This window comes from Ranitomeya variabilis, chromosome 5 (assembly GCF_051348905.1).
Source record: "Ranitomeya variabilis isolate aRanVar5 chromosome 5, aRanVar5.hap1, whole genome shotgun sequence".
Taxonomy (NCBI): Eukaryota; Metazoa; Chordata; class Amphibia; order Anura; family Dendrobatidae; genus Ranitomeya; species Ranitomeya variabilis.
In genome coordinates this window covers 474,570,723-474,586,570 of record NC_135236.1, presented here as the reverse complement: position 1 = coordinate 474,586,570, position 15,848 = coordinate 474,570,723, and the positions used below count along the sequence as shown (strand labels likewise).

Below are 15,848 nucleotides of genomic sequence, written 5' to 3'. Positions count from 1 at the left end.
TCATAGTGCCCATCTCTGGTGTTAAAAGCCGTCTTCCATTCGTCCCCCTCACGGATGCGAATCAGGTTGTAAGCACCCCGCAGATCTAATTTAGTAAATACCCTAGCTCCCCATAGCCTATCAAAAAGCTCAGATATCAGGGGTAGTGGGTACTTATTTTTAACGGTGATGGCATTAAGACCCCTGTAGTCTATGCATGGATGCAGTTCTCCACTCTTCTTCTGTACGAAGAAGAACCCAGCCCCTGCAGGTGACACTGACTTCCTAATGAATCCTCTTGCCAGATTCTCTCGGATATACTGTGACAATGCCTCCATCACCGGGAGAGACAAAGGATAGACTCGACCCCGGGGAGGCTCAGCACCAGGCAAGAGATCAATAGGGCAGTCATAGGGGCGGTGAGGCGGAAGGGTCTCCGCAGCCCTTTTGGAGAACATGTCCGCATAGAGCCAATATTTCTTGGGAAGAGAGGATAAATCTGTAGGTACCTCAGTAGTAGCAACCTGTACGCTCTCCCTCTGACATCTACCCCCACAAGATTCACCCCATCCTAAAATTCTGCCTGTGGACCACTCGATATGAGGAGAGTGATACCGTAGCCAAGGCATCCCTAACAGGATCTCATCAATTCCCTCAGGAATGATGAGCAGAGATATAATCTCCTGATGAGATGGCAACAAGGACAGAGTGAAAGGGATGGTTTGGTGGGTTATCTGTGAGGGCAGTGTTGACCCATTCACCACTCGTACAGTTACTGGTTGAGCTAGCATTACCAGGGGTATTGCGTGATGCTGGGCGAAGGCAGAAGACATAAAATTGCCCTCCGCTCCAGAATCCATGCAGAGCTCTACCGAGTGAGTGAATGAGCCTATTGTAATTGTCCCCTTAAAGGACAATTTGGAGCCAAACTTCGCCGTGTCTAGTGTACCTCCACCTACTACCACTAGACGCTGACGTTTCCTCGACCGCTGCGGACATCTGGTGGCAAGATGTCCTGACTGCTGGCAAACATGACAAACCTGGACTGCACGAGCGATCCGGGACTTAGATCCCGCTCGTGACACTTCCATGGCCACATGTGGCTCAGGGGCCTGGACTGGAGATTCCAAAGGTTTGGCGAAGGTGGGAGCCAGCCGAAACCTCTGCCTACACTGGGCTCGCTCTAACCTCCAATCGTGAAAATGGAGGTCAATACGAGTGGACACTGCTATTAACTCCTCCAGTGTGGTGGGAATCTCCCTAGTGGCCAGGGCGTCCTTCACGTGGTCAGCCAGCCCCCTCCAAAATATCGGAATAAGGGCTTTATCCGACCACTCCAGCTCAGATGCTAGGGTGCGGAAGTGGACGGCAAAATGGCTGACCAAGGACGAGCCCTGAGTCAATGAAAACAGTTGGAGCGCCGTATCATGGGTGACACGAGGTCCTAAAAAGACCTGCTTCAGTGTGCTCAGAAACAACGAAGCACTCTGCACCACATGATCGCCACGCTCCCACAGCGGCGTAGCCCACTCCAACGCCCTGTCCGACAGGAGAGACACAATAAACCCCACCTTAGCCCGCTCTCTAGGGAAACGAGAGGCCAGAAGCTCGAAATGTATAGAGCAGGGGTGTCAAACTGCATTCCTCAAGGGCTGCAAACAGGTCATGTTTTCAGGATTTCCTTGTATTGCACAGGTGATCATTTAATCACCTGCACAGAATGATTCCAGCACCTTGTGCAATGAGAAGAAAATCTTGAAAACACGCATGGTTTGAGGCCCTCGAGGAAAGCAGTTTGACACCCCTGGTATAGAGCACTGACTCACGAAACCCCTACAAGACTTACTATCACCAGAAAATTTTTCTGGCAGTGGGAGGCGAGATAGAGTCAGTACAGGGGTGGCAGTGGACAAGGTTGCTGCAGCCACACTAGCAGCCTGAACATCAACTGCGGTTACATCCACAGATGAGGTTGTGCGCTCGAGAGCCGCCAACCTACCCTCCAGCTGCTGGATGTACAGCAAGGATTGCTGTTTGTCTGTCATTACTAGCCAGACCCTGGCGCTAGTGTACTGTTAGGGCTAGCAGAACACACCAAATAATTAGAATAGATAGAGTAAGGTGCGTTCGCAGCCCGGGGTCCACCGTGCAGAGATGGAACCTGCTGCTAAGTAATGACAGACTATATGGTGGTACAATGTGATACACACACGGGTTAACCTCATCCTGTGTGAAGGAAGCGAACCCTGTTACGTCACAGGGCCGCGGTACCACACCTAGAGCGCAAGCAAGGAGTCTCAGAACTCAATCCCAAGACACAGGATTTGAGTTCATATAGACCTCTTGCGCTCGACACCACAACTGAGGTGTCAGAGTGAAGGAAACAATGTTAATAAAGATGCATGAGAGTGCATGCGGTGCCGCACTGGCAGACGCCACTAACCACCCAGGCTTGGGTCAGGAAAGCGCTGTGAAAGCGCACGGCGCCGCACTGGCTGTCACAGCAATTGACGCTGTTTTGTGTGTTACGTGCTGATGGCTAAGTCAGGCGCTAGAACGCAAACATCCACCTTACGTGAGCAGTCATACCATAGGGATGGGATATTTAAGGACGACTTGCACTCATCAACACACTCTCATATACAAATGTACACTAGCGCATGGCCGTGCGGTCATGCAAACCCTTTATAGCTGCAGCATGTACAGAACCTTCCCAGAAGGACCAATGGGAAGCTGCCACAGAAGTTGAGCACCTTCAGGACCTTCCTGGAGGACCAATAGAATCTGCTGCAGTATCTGAGCATGTGACCCTCGATCTCCAATGGGAGATCTTACCCTGGGCATGCTCAGAAGGGGAAAAGCAGGACTTAGTCCCGAAAGCGTCTGCTCACCGCTGCCCAGCACCGGCTTCAATGGCAGAAGCTGGAAAAGCAGCAGTAACCCTATGCACAGAGTGAGACTGAGCAAGATGCTGGGACCGACCTCTCTACTGAGCAGACTCCACTGCGGCTGGAGAAGAATGGGAGACCGCAGCGGAGATAGTTTGAGATTTCCCCTGTGCAGAGGCAGGAACTCAACCCCTAACAAAGGGTTAATAAACTTCTTGAATGTAGTTTGCACCTTGGGGAATACAGTTTTTAGAATAGTGTCACTTTTGGTTACTTTCTGCCACACAGGCCCTTCAAAATCCCTTCAAATTTGATGTAGTCCCTAAAAAAATAATTTTGTACATTTTGTTGGAAAGATTGGAATTCACTGGTCAACTTTTAACCCTTCTAACTTCCTGTCAAAAAAAAAGATCTTTCAAATATTGTTCTAATGTAAAGTAGACATGTGGGAAATGTTATTTACTAACTATTTTGTGTGACATAACTCTCTGGTTTAAGGGCATAGCAATTAAAAATTAGAAATTTCAAAATTTTCAACTTTTTCACCAAATTTTGGTGACAGACACAAGAAAAAGACACCCCTGTGCAAGAATAGTATGCAGGTACTTTGCAATACAATATCATCTCTTACATCCAGGCATGTTTCATGAAGGTAAGGTTTCTGGCAGGATGTGTGGACTATTTCTGCGGGGGTGCTACGCCCTTGCAAGCCACATGTAACCAATGACTTTTGTTGGCCAGAAGTCTAGGACCAGTTGTTTGACAGTTCAATAAGGGAGACTAGCAGTCAATAATAAACTTTTTACTGAACGACAACTTGGAGCAGGTTATATAAAATAGATAGCAGGTACACATTTTAATGAATGTTTCCTTTGCAATATGGGGCATTTTCCACACACAGTTTAATTTCCTTACTCTTTATTCTTTTGTTCTCTGTCTTTACCATTCCTTTTTACTTCACCACAGCCCAGCTCAGTGCTGCAGTCCAGTTAGCAAGAGTCCTATTGTTAACCCATTGTTCCGCATCCTCTTTTCGCTCAAGAAACTGTGTTGCCAGTATGGCCGGTACTTAACTTTTCTGTCTCTGACACTCTGGAACCCCCTCTCAGGGCACTCTCTCTGTCTTACTTTCTCTGTCCTATTTAGGGTGGTTATCTCTATGAGTTATAAACTCTGGGACATACTGCTAGGCATCCTCCTGATCCATCTCTGATAAATCAATATTTTCTTTCAGTCACTCCTCTCTCTTACTCTCTGCTAGAATCTTGCTGTCTTCTGTATCTGTCTCTTCTCTCTTTAAAGACACACACACACCACACACACACACACACACACGTCATACGGCACTACGCTACTCATAACAGATCTTAGATCTTCTTTCTATGCACACTGGGCTCTGTTTAACCTCCACAGAGGAAACTCTGTCCCTTCATCTTAGCCTCTCGCACTCTGCACTAGTCCCAACCATTAGCTCTTTCTTTCCTTACTGTCAAACACCACAAATCATTAACACCATTACAAATTATGACAATACACTTATTAAACGTGAGTAATATTTCCATCTCCTTACACTTTCTCAGAAGTAGAGGAATCTTCTTGGACTGCAGGCTAATGTTTTAGCTATTCCTATAGAAATTGTTACGTAAGATGTAGTGTGCATGTCCACATATGACAAATCAAATAGAAGCCTCTAGAAACTATTTAGTGCCGTTGATGGTCTTGAAGAAAACTACAAATTTATTTCCACCCATTTCATATCTTGTCTTGTCATAATTTAGCAAATATACATTACTTTTGCACCCTGACTAGTGATGAGTGAGTGTGCTCATTACTTGAGATTTCCAAGCATGCCCGGCTGTTCTCCCAGTATCTTGGGCATGCTCGTATATTACGATTGTGTCTCCGCAGCTGCATGATTTGTGGCTGTTAGATACCTGAACACATGCAGGGATTGCCTGTTTGTTAAGGAATCCCCACATGTATTCAGGCTGTCTAGCAGCCGCAAATCATGCAGCTGAGGCGACAAAAACATAATCTATGAGCACGCCCCAAATACTCCAGTAACGAGCACACTCGCTCATCACTAACTCTGACCCATATTCCAGGATGCATACAAACAAATTACCCATTTAAATTTATTATTGAATTATGTTTTCTTTATACAATATATACTGTATATATACATAATAAAAAAAAACTGATTACTCTGTGTTGTGAATTTGGTTTCTGGGCTCCCCCGGTGGTTTCGGGTGGTACTGCACTTGTGTGCTTCATCTCCTCTGTTCACCTGTTTTCCATCAGTATGTGGGAGTTTTCTATTTAGCCTTGCTCCTCAGTCATTTCTATGCCGGCCAACAATGTTACCAGAAGCCTTTCTGTTGCATGTTCCTGCTCCTAGACTACTATCAGCTAAGTTGGACTTGTTGTCCTAAGTTTGTTTTGCATTTTTGTTCCAGTTCTCTGTGATTGAATATTTCTGAGGCTGGAAGCTCTTGTGAGCTGAAATTGCCACTCTGGTGTCATGAGTTGATGTTAGAGTCTTAAAGTAATTTCAGGATGGTATTTTGAAAGGGTTTTCAGCTGACCGTGAAGTTCCCTTTTCTGTCTTCCTACTATCTAGTAAGCGGACCTCAATTTGCTAAACCTATCTTCATACTTCGTATGTCATTTTCCTCTAAAATCACCGCCAATATATGTGGGGGCTACTGTCTGCCTTTTGGGGAAAATTTCTCTAGAGGTAAGCCAGGTCTGTATTTTCCTCTGCTAGGGTCAGTCAGTTCTCCGGCTGGCGCTGGGCGTCTAGGGATAAAACGTAGGCACGCTACCTGGCCACTGTTAGTTGTGCGGTAGGTTTAGCTCATGGTCAGCTCGAGTTCCCATCTTCCAAGAGCTAGTCCTTTTGTATGCTTAATTACGTTCTCTTGCCATTGAGAACCATGACAGTTTGGCCGGCCTAGGGTTAAAATAATTGGCAGAAGAAAGGAGAGAAAAGAAGTCTGCAGAGAATTTTTTTTTTTTCCTGAGTTTGCTCATTAGTTGATTCACTAGCATCTCTGCTTACTGCAGCCTTCGTCTCTCTCTCCTTCTAATCCTTGAATGGTTCTGATTTCACCTGATTAATATGGATCCACAGAGTTTAGCTACAGGTTTGAATAATCTCGCTATGAAGGTTCAAAGCTTACAGGATTTCATTATTCATGCTCCTACATCTGAACCTAGAATTCCTTTACCTGAATTTTTCTCTGGGGATAGATCTCGCTTCCAGAATTTCAAACATAATTGTAAATTATTTTTGTCTCTGAGATCTCGCTCCGCTGGAGATCCTGCACAGCAGGTCAGGATTGTAATTTCCTTGCTCCGGGGCGACCCTCAGGATTGGGCGTTTGCTTTGGCACCAGGGGATCCTGCGTTGCTCAATGTGGATGCGTTTTTCCTGGCTTTGGGGTTACTTTATGAGGAACCTCATTTAGAGATTCAGGCTGAAAAAGCCTTAATGGCCCTGTCTCAAGGGCAAGATGAGGCTGAAATATACTGCCAAAAATTTCGTAAGTGGTCTGTGCTTACTCAGTGGAATGAGTGCGCCCTGGCGGCGAAATTCAGAGAGGGTCTCTCTGATGCCATTAAAGATGTTATGGTGGGGTTCCCTGTGCCTACAGGTCTGAATGAGTCCATGACAATGGCTATTCAGATTGATCGGCGTTTGCGGGAGCGCAAACCTGTGCACCATTTGGCGGTGTCTACTGAGAAGGCGCCAGAGATTATGCAATGTGATAGAATTCTGTCCAGAAGCGAACGACAGAATTTTAGGCGAAAAAATGGGTTATGCTTCTATTGTGGTGATTCAACTCATGTTATATCAGCATGCTCTAAACGTACTAAGAAAGTTGATAAGTCTGTTTCAATTGGCACTTTACAGTCTAAGTTTATTCTATCTGTGACCCTGATTTGCTCTTTATCGTCTATTACCGCGGACGCCTATGTCGACTCTGGCGCCGCTTTGAGTCTTATGGATTGGTCCTTTGCCAAACGCTGTGGGTTTGATTTAGAGCCTCTGGAAGTTCCTATACCTCTGAAGGGTATTGACTTCACGCCATTGGCTAGTAACAAACCACAATACTGGACACAAGTAACTATGCGTATTAATCCGGATCACCAGGAGATTATTCGCTTCCTTGTGTTGTATAATCTACATGATGTGTTGGTGCTTGGATTGCCATGGCTGCAATCTCATAACCCAGTCCTCGACTGGAAAGCAATGTCTGTGTTAAGCTGGGGATGTCAGGGGACTCATGGGGACGTACCTTTGGTTTCCATTTCGTCATCTATTCCCTCTGAGATTCCGGAATTTTTATCTGATTATCGTGACGTTTTTGAGGAGCCTAAACTTGGTTCACTACCTCCGCACAGAGATTGCGATTGTACTATAGATCTGATTCCGGGCAGTAAGTTTCCAAAGGGTCGTTTATTTAATCTATCTGTGCCTGAACATGCTGCTATGCGGGAATATATTAAGGAGTCCTTGGAAAAGGGACATATTCGTCCTTCGTCATCTCCCTTAGGAGCCGGTTTTTTCTTTGTATCTAAAAAAGATGGCTCTTTGAGGCCGTGTATTGATTATCGGCTTTTGAATAAAATCACGGTTAAATATCAGTATCCTTTGCCACTGCTTACTGATTTGTTTGCTCGAATAAAGGGGGCCAAGTGGTTCTCTAAGATTGATCTTCGTGGGGCGTATAATTTGGTGCGAATTAAGCAGGGGGATGAGTGGAAAACCGCATTTAATACGCCTGAGGGCCATTTTGAGTATTTAGTAATGCCTTTTGGTCTTTCAAATGCCCCTTCAGTCTTTCAGTCCTTTATGCATGACATTTTCCGTGATTATTTGGATAAATTTTTGATTGCGTATCTTGATGATATTTTGATTTTTTCGGATGACTGGGACTCTCATGTCCAACAGGTCAGGAGGGTTTTTCAGGTTTTGCGCTCTAATTCCTTGTGTGTAAAGGGTTCTAAGTGCGTTTTTGGGGTTCAAAAGATTTCGTTTTTGGGGTACATTTTTTCCCCCTCTTCCATTGAGATGGACCCTGTCAAGGTTCAGGCTATTTGTGATTGGACGCAACCCTCTTCTCTTAAGAGCCTTCAGAAGTTTTTGGGCTTTGCTAATTTTTATCGTCGATTTATAACTGGTTTTTCTGATGTTGCTAAACCGTTGACTGATTTGACTAAGAAGGGTGCTGATGTTGCTGATTGGTCCCCTGCTGCTGTGGAGGCCATTCGGGAGCTTAAGCGCCGCTTTTCTTCCGCCCCTGTATTGCGTCAGCCTGATGTTACTCTTCCTTTTCAGGTTGAGGTTGACGCTTCAGAAATCGGAGCTGGGGCGGTTTTGTCGCAGAAAAGTTCCGACTGCTCCGTGATGAGACCTTGTGCGTTCTTTTCTCGTAAATTTTCGCCCGCTGAGCGAAATTATGATATTGGTAATCGGGAGCTCTTGGCTATGAAGTGGGCTTTTGAGGAGTGGCGTCATTGGCTTGAGCGGGCTAGACATCAGGTGGTGGTATTGACCGACCACAAGAATTTGATTTATCTTGAGTCTGCCAGGCGCCTGAATCCTAGACAGGCGCGCTGGTCGTTATTTTTCTCTCGGTTTAATTTTGTGGTTTCTTACCTACCAGGTTCTAAAAATGTGAAGGCGGATGCCCTTTCTAGGAGTTTTGAGCCTGATTCCCCTGGTAATTCTGAACCTACAGGTATCCTTAAGGATGGAGTGATATTATCTGCTGTTTCCCCAGACTTGCGACGGGTCTTGCAGGAGTTTCAGGCGAATAGACCTGATCGTTGCCCGCCTGGTAGAATGTTTGTTCCTGATGATTGGACCAGTAGAGTCATCTTGGAGGTCCATTCTTCTGCATTAGCAGGTCATCCTGGAATCTTTGGTACCAGGGATTTGGTGGCTAGGTCCTTCTGGTGGCCTTCCCTGTCGCGAGATGTGCGAGGTTTTGTGCAGTCTTGTGATGTTTGTGCTCGGGCCAAGCCTTGTTGTTCTCGGGCTAGTGGATTGTTGTTATCTTTGCCTATTCCGAAGAGGCCTTGGACTCACATCTCCATGGATTTTATTTCTGATCTCCCTGTTTCTCAGAAGATGTCTGTCATCTGGGTGGTGTGTGACCGTTTCTCTAAGATGGTCCATTTGGTTCCCTTGCCCAAATTGCCTTCCTCATCCGAGCTGGTTCCTCTGTTTTTTCAAAATGTGGTGCGCTTGCATGGTATTCCGGAGAATATCGTTTCTGACAGGGGAACCCAATTCGTGTCTAGATTTTGGTGAGCGTTCTGTGCTAGGATGGGCATTGATTTGTCTTTTTCGTCTGCTTTCCATCCTCAGACTAATGGCCAGACCGAGTGAACTAATCAGACCTTGGAGACTTATTTGAGGTGTTTTGTGTCTGCGGATCAGGATGATTGGGTTGCCTTTTTGCCCTTGGCGGAGTTTGCCCTCAATAATCGGGCTAGTTCTGCCACCTTGGTTTCTCCTTTCTTCTGTAATTCGGGGTTTCATCCTCGTTTCTAGTGTTGAGCATTCCGATGCTGCAAGTATCGGGTATCGGCCGATACTTGCTGTATCGGAATTTCCGATACCGAGATCCGATATTTTTGTAATATCGGATATCGGTATCGAAACAACATTAATGTAAAAAGGTGTAAAAGAAAGAATTAAAATAAAAAAAATCGCTATACTCACCTGTCCGACGCAGCCGGGACCTCAGCGAAGGAACCGGCAGCGTTGTTTGTTTAAAATTCGCGCTTTTACTTGCTTACGTGAATTCCCGGCTTCTGATTGGTCAGGGCGGCCATGTTGCCGGGACGCGGACCAATCACAGCAAGCCGTGACGAAATTACGTCACGGCTTGCTGTGATTGGTCCGCGTCACGGCAACATGGCCGCCATTAACCAATCACAAGCCGTGACGTCACGGGAGGCTGGACACGCGCTTATTTTGAAAAGCGCGCGTGTCCAGCCTCCCGTGACGTCACGGCTTGTGATTGGTCACGGCGCCATATTGCCGGGATGCGGACCAATCACAGCAAGCCGTGACGAAATTACGTCACGGCTTGCTGTGATTGGTCCGCGTCCCAGGAACATGGCCGCCATTAACCAATCACAAGCCGTGACGTCACGGGAGGATGGACACGCGCTTATTTTGAAAAGCGCGCGTGTCCAGCCTCCCGTGACGTCACGGCTTGTGATTGGTCACGGCGCCATATTGCCGGGACGCGGACCAATCACAGCAAGCCGTGACGTAATTTCGTCACGGCTTGCTGTGATTGGTCCGAGTCCCGGCAACATGGCCGCCCTGACCAATCAGAAGCCGGGAATTCACGTAAGCAAGTAAAAGCGCGAATTTTAAAGAAACAACGCTGCCGCTTACAATCGCCGAGGTCCCGGCTGCGTCGGACAGGTGAGTATAGCGATATTTTTTATTTTAATTCTTTATTTTACACATTTATATGGTTCCCAGGGCCTGAAGGAGAGTTTCCTCTCCTTCAGACCCTGGGAACCATCAGGAATACCGTCCGATACCTGAGTCCCATTGACTTGTATTGGTATCGGGTATCGGTATCGGATTGGATCCGATATTTTGCCGGTATCGGCCGATACTTTCCGATACCGATACTTTCAAGTATCGGACGGTATCGCTCAACACTACTCGTTTCTCTTCCGGTCAGGTGGAGTCTTCGGATTGTCCTGGAGTGGATGCTGTGGTGGAGAGGTTGCATCAGATTTGGGGGCATGTGGTGGACAATTTGAAGTTGTCCCAGGAGAAGACTCAGCATTTTGCCAACCGCCGTCGTCGTGTTGGTCCTCGTCTTTGTGTTGGGGACTTGGTGTGGTTATCTTCTCGTTTTGTCCCTATGAAGGTTTCTTCTCCTAAGTTTAAGCCTCGGTTCATCGGCCCGTACAAGATATTGGAGATTCTTAACCCTGTGTCCTTTCGTTTGGACCTCCCTGCATCTTTTTCTATTCATAATGTCTTCCATCGGTCATTGTTGCGCAGGTATGAGGTACCGGTTGTGCCTTCCGTTGAGCCTCCTGCTCCGGTGTTGGTTGAGGGTGAGTTGGAGTACGTTGTCGAGAAGATCTTGGACTCCCGTGTTTCCAGACGGAGACTTCAGTATCTGGTCAAGTGGAAGGGCTACGGTCAGGAGGATAACTCTTGGGTGACAGCCTCTGATGTTCATGCCTCCGATTTGGTCCGTGCCTTTCATAGGGCTCATCCTGATCGCCCTGGTGGTTCTGGTGAGGGTTCAGTGCCCCCTCCTTGAGGGGGGGTACTGTTGTGAATTTGGTTTCTGGGCTCCCCCGGTGGTTTCGGGTGGTACTGCACTTGTGTGCTTCATCTCCTCTGTTCACCTGTTTTCCATCAGTATGTGGGAGTTTTCTATTTAGCCTTGCTCCTCAGTCATTTCTATGCCGGCCAACAATGTTACCAGAAGCCTTTCTGTTGCATGTTCCTGCTCCTAGACTACTATCAGCTAAGTTGGACTTGTTGTCCTAAGTTTGTTTTGCATTTTTGTTCCAGTTCTCTGTGATTGAATATTTCTGAGGCTGGAAGCTCTTGTGAGCTGAAATTGCCACTCTGGTGTCATGAGTTGATGTTAGAGTCTTAAAGTAATTTCAGGATGGTATTTTGAAAGGGTTTTCAGCTGACCGTGAAGTTCCCTTTTCTGTCTTCCTACTATCTAGTAAGCGGACCTCAATTTGCTAAACCTATCTTCATACTTCGTATGTCATTTTCCTCTAAAATCACCGCCAATATATGTGGGGGCTACTGTCTGCCTTTTGGGGAAAATTTCTCTAGAGGTAAGCCAGGTCTGTATTTTCCTCTGCTAGGGTCAGTCAGTTCTCCGGCTGGCGCTGGGCGTCTAGGGATAAAACGTAGGCACGCTACCCGGCCACTGTTAGTTGTGCGGTAGGTTTAGCTCATGGTCAGCTCGAGTTCCCATCTTCCAAGAGCTAGTCCTTTTGTATGCTTAATTACGTTCTCTTGCCATTGAGAACCATGACAACTCTGCTGTAGAACAAGGCTGATCCTATAAAACCACATGCACACAAATAATTCTATGCAGTCATTTCATGTGGTTTTAACTATTGTTCAAATCTCAGTTGAGGTTAGTTGGGGAAAAATACCAAATTGTCAATGCACCATGCTCTAAAACAGCCAACAATCCACATATAATGTGTGAATGAGAATTCATAACTTCTCATTCACTGACATTACACATCTGGTGAAGACTTTATAGTGGAGAATTGCCTTAAAAGAATATTCTAGTCTACAGAAATTATCATCTATGTACTGGGATCACTATCACTCACCAAAATGGTGTTCTGTCCTGATTCTACCCACAGCTCATGGCTGTTACCAAGAGAAGCTGAATCTATCGGTCGCGCATGCTTCTTGCTACTTAGTTCAAAAGTATAAGGCACTGTCTTGCTCTGCTGGTATCATCACACCCATTCTGGTCTACAAAAATGTTCACGTATTCATTGGGACCCTCACTAGTTACCAAAATGACATTATGCACTGGTTCTTCCCAGTGCAAGGCTGTTGCCAAATGGAGTTGAAGGTATGCATACTTTTAGCCGCTCTATTCATAGGTCTATGCCTCTATTATGCTCAACAGTCATCATCACACCCATAGACAATAAATGGAGTGGCAAGGTTAAGGTCACCTGAGATGAAAACATTGGTAAAACCGTTGATACTTCATGAACAATGCTGATCATGAAAAAGATCTTGGAACCTTTTATGAAATATTGAAGGAAAAAAGATAATGAACCCTAACAAAATAAAGAAATAAAAACTGAAAAATAAATATTTGTGCAAAAAATGTGAGGTCAGTGAGTCAAAATACAATATACTGCATAGTCACCATATCCATACACATTGAAATTGACTTAACCTGTGATTGCTTTTTCTGCTGACACCAATGTTCAAGCCTGTCAACATCACATAAATACTCTTTCAATCCTCCAGTTCTCCCATGGTAATAAAAGAGCTAAGACAGAAAATATATAGTCACTGGCAAAAAGGAGCCTTTTTGCGTCATTCTTCCCGATAGTTAAATTCTTTTGCAATAAGGCCTTTTTGCCTTTAAAGAAACAACCCTAAAAAAAGAGGAAGAGGAAGTGTGTCTTTCCAAGCAATGTGAATAGAGCTCTATCACTTTTGAGGTTATGACTCACTGTTAATCAACATTCTGCTCGGAATCTAATAGAGTTTAATGCGTTGTCTCTCGACCCTACAGTGATTAATTATATTTTCTTTATTCTTTGCAGTTGTTGAGACTGTGCAGGACGGCATTGATATTGAGGCTGAACAGCTGTCCTACACAGTGGAGAAGCTCTTACCTTTTACTGACTATACGATCATTGTGTCCGCTTTTACTACAGTTGGGGAAGGACCACCAACAGATATTGTCATAAGGACTAGTGAGCAAGGTACTATTTGGTCACTGAAGGCTAGTAAAAGAACTTAACAGCTAAGCATGAACTAACGGTTCCATGTCTTTATCTTTAGTTCCCAGCTCAGTGAATAATGTATATTATCAGAACATCAGTTCGACATCTGTCATGGTCTTCTGGGACCCTCCTTTGGAACCCAACGGAATGATAACCCACTATACAGTTTATGCGATGGATTTATACACAAAAGATGCTTTTCATGTGATAACAAGCAACACAAGTATGCTAATAACAGGTGTGATACTCTTTCTTTTATTGGCTGAAAGCTTTAAAGCCATAGACATGATATCTAGAACCAATTCCTCTCAACATAGCGGAACAATAGGTTGATTTATCCAAAATATAAATATATGCACTGATGAGCAAAAGGAGAACAATGTTTTGAACTTACAACTTTCAGGCTCCATATCTCACTATCCACTATTGTTTCAAACTTGAGACTTCCATCATTTTATATACAATCATCTTGGCTATCTCTACTGAAAATTGACTTGCAATTACTTAGCCTATGATTAGTTATGCAGATTCTTGTCATGTCAATGCATTGTTACTGTTTTGTTCCTAAAATTAAAAATTTAACATTTTTATTATTTTGTTAGCCAAAAGTGAATTTACAAAATACTTTCAAGATTTTCTGAATCCTTCTGGGCATGCTCTCGATCAGATTCAAGCATGACTCGATCTGATCCTATGTCTCTTCTACACATTCTTAAAGTTGGTGCATACTGGTCAACTAACTTGGGCATGTATACAGTTTTTTTTCTTCATCTCTACCCACAAGTGTATGATTGGGTTAAGGTCTGGGGACTATGATGGCCAACCCAGCACCTCTACTTCATTGTCATTGAATCATTTAATCGCCAATCTCGATGCATGCTTTGTATTCGAAAAAGTAGTGGAGCCTGAAAGTCAAAAGTCAAAATTTACCCTTTTGGGGGCATGGCCTGACCGCGGATGGTGCCGGTCACTTGGACTTAGAGCTCCAGCTGGTCTTCTGCTCCTGAAGTGGCTCACATCAGCTGAAAAAAAGCTAAATTTGTCTCATATGTTACCTGAACATCTGATAAAGAAAATGCTGAGGGGTTGGTCACAAAAATGGGGGTCTCCCACCAAGCTGACAGACTTTGTTGCCCAGGAAGCAGGCCTGCAACACAGGCAAGATGGCGCCATCCCCTTCCTCTTCCTCCTCATAGTAGCTAAGTGTAATTTCTTATTGTACAGTAGCTTTCATTTAGTCCAAGCAGTAGCACAAATTGTGGTGCTGGCGCTGAATGACAAGAAAAATTGAATTGCCATTGCTTGTAAATCGCACACCATAGTTTTCTTCTAGGAACTACTCTTACTAATCTTAATGAAAAATGGCAAAGTCCCCTCTGCTACATAAGCATGTTCACATATGTACTAAATTAGCCACATGTGTTTGTAATAAAATCTTCTAAACTTTATTAAATTAAAGAATGAATAAAATATTTTAGATAAAATGAATGTCCTAGTATTTCCCTTTATGGAGGATTACCTCTATAATATGCAAAGTGCACAGCAAAACTGGGATCTTTATTAATGTGCCTGAACTATTTTGATGCTGTAGGATTCCTGGGGCTTTTGCACATATTTTGATCAATGTTGTTTAATGATTTTGCCTGAAGCATCCTGCATTATAGATTTTAAGTGAATATTATATGCATGACAGCAATAAGAGTAAATCAGAGAGAGATTATTCATCACTTTTAATCCCCAAAAGGAATTATGTACTGAGCAAATTTGACAAATGTCTTCAAAGAGGTAAACTGGACTCCAGGAGCAGATAGATTGTGAGTGTGAATAGTTTGCAGACAGCCAGACACTGCTACATTATGAGGGTCTGTGGGGTTTTTCACCTGTTATTACCACTGGCAATTAGCATAGTCTGAACTCTAAGGCCGGGGTCACACTTGGATGTGCAATGCGAGAAACTCATTCGAGTCTCTCGCATCCATACCCGGCACTGCCGCCGGCACTCGGGACCGGAGCGTTCAGCTGCATGTATTTCTATGCAGCCGCACACTCTGGTCCCGAGTGCCAGCGGCAGTGCCGGGTATTGATGCGAGAGACTCGCACAAGTTTCTTGCATTGGTCTAATACTAGAAAAATGAAAGAGCAAGTTGATGTGTGCTTGGAATGAATGTTCACACAAAGGGTATTTTTATGCAGATTTTAGGTGCATATTCCATGTGTTTTCAATGCTATTCATATGGCTACAAATTAGAATAAGATTTGAAAATCTCTTCAATAATCATGTGTCACTAATTTAAGAAGTTTCCTACTAAGTCCTGCATGGAAACCCCAGCAGGTAGCCATTGGCCTCATTCAATGGGAATAGAGATGAGTTGAGATCAGAGATGATTTGTTTCAAGCTGAATTGAATTCACTTTGAATTTTACAATACATTTTGATTTGCCAGAATCCAAATTTTATTGCAATTTC

The 15,848-nt window shown here is 44.6% G+C and overlaps 1 protein-coding gene across 1 annotated transcript in view; it reads left to right on the top strand.

The window, feature by feature from the left end:
• PTPRQ (protein tyrosine phosphatase receptor type Q) overlaps window positions 1–15,848 on the top strand; it is a 677,639-nt gene that overhangs the window by 294,763 nt on the left and 367,028 nt on the right. The window contains exons 17-18 of the mRNA XM_077265498.1: window positions 13,200–13,361; window positions 13,441–13,620. Of these exons, the coding sequence (XP_077121613.1) occupies window positions 13,200–13,361; window positions 13,441–13,620 (342 nt within the window). The remainder of the gene's footprint in view (window positions 1–13,199; window positions 13,362–13,440; window positions 13,621–15,848) is intronic.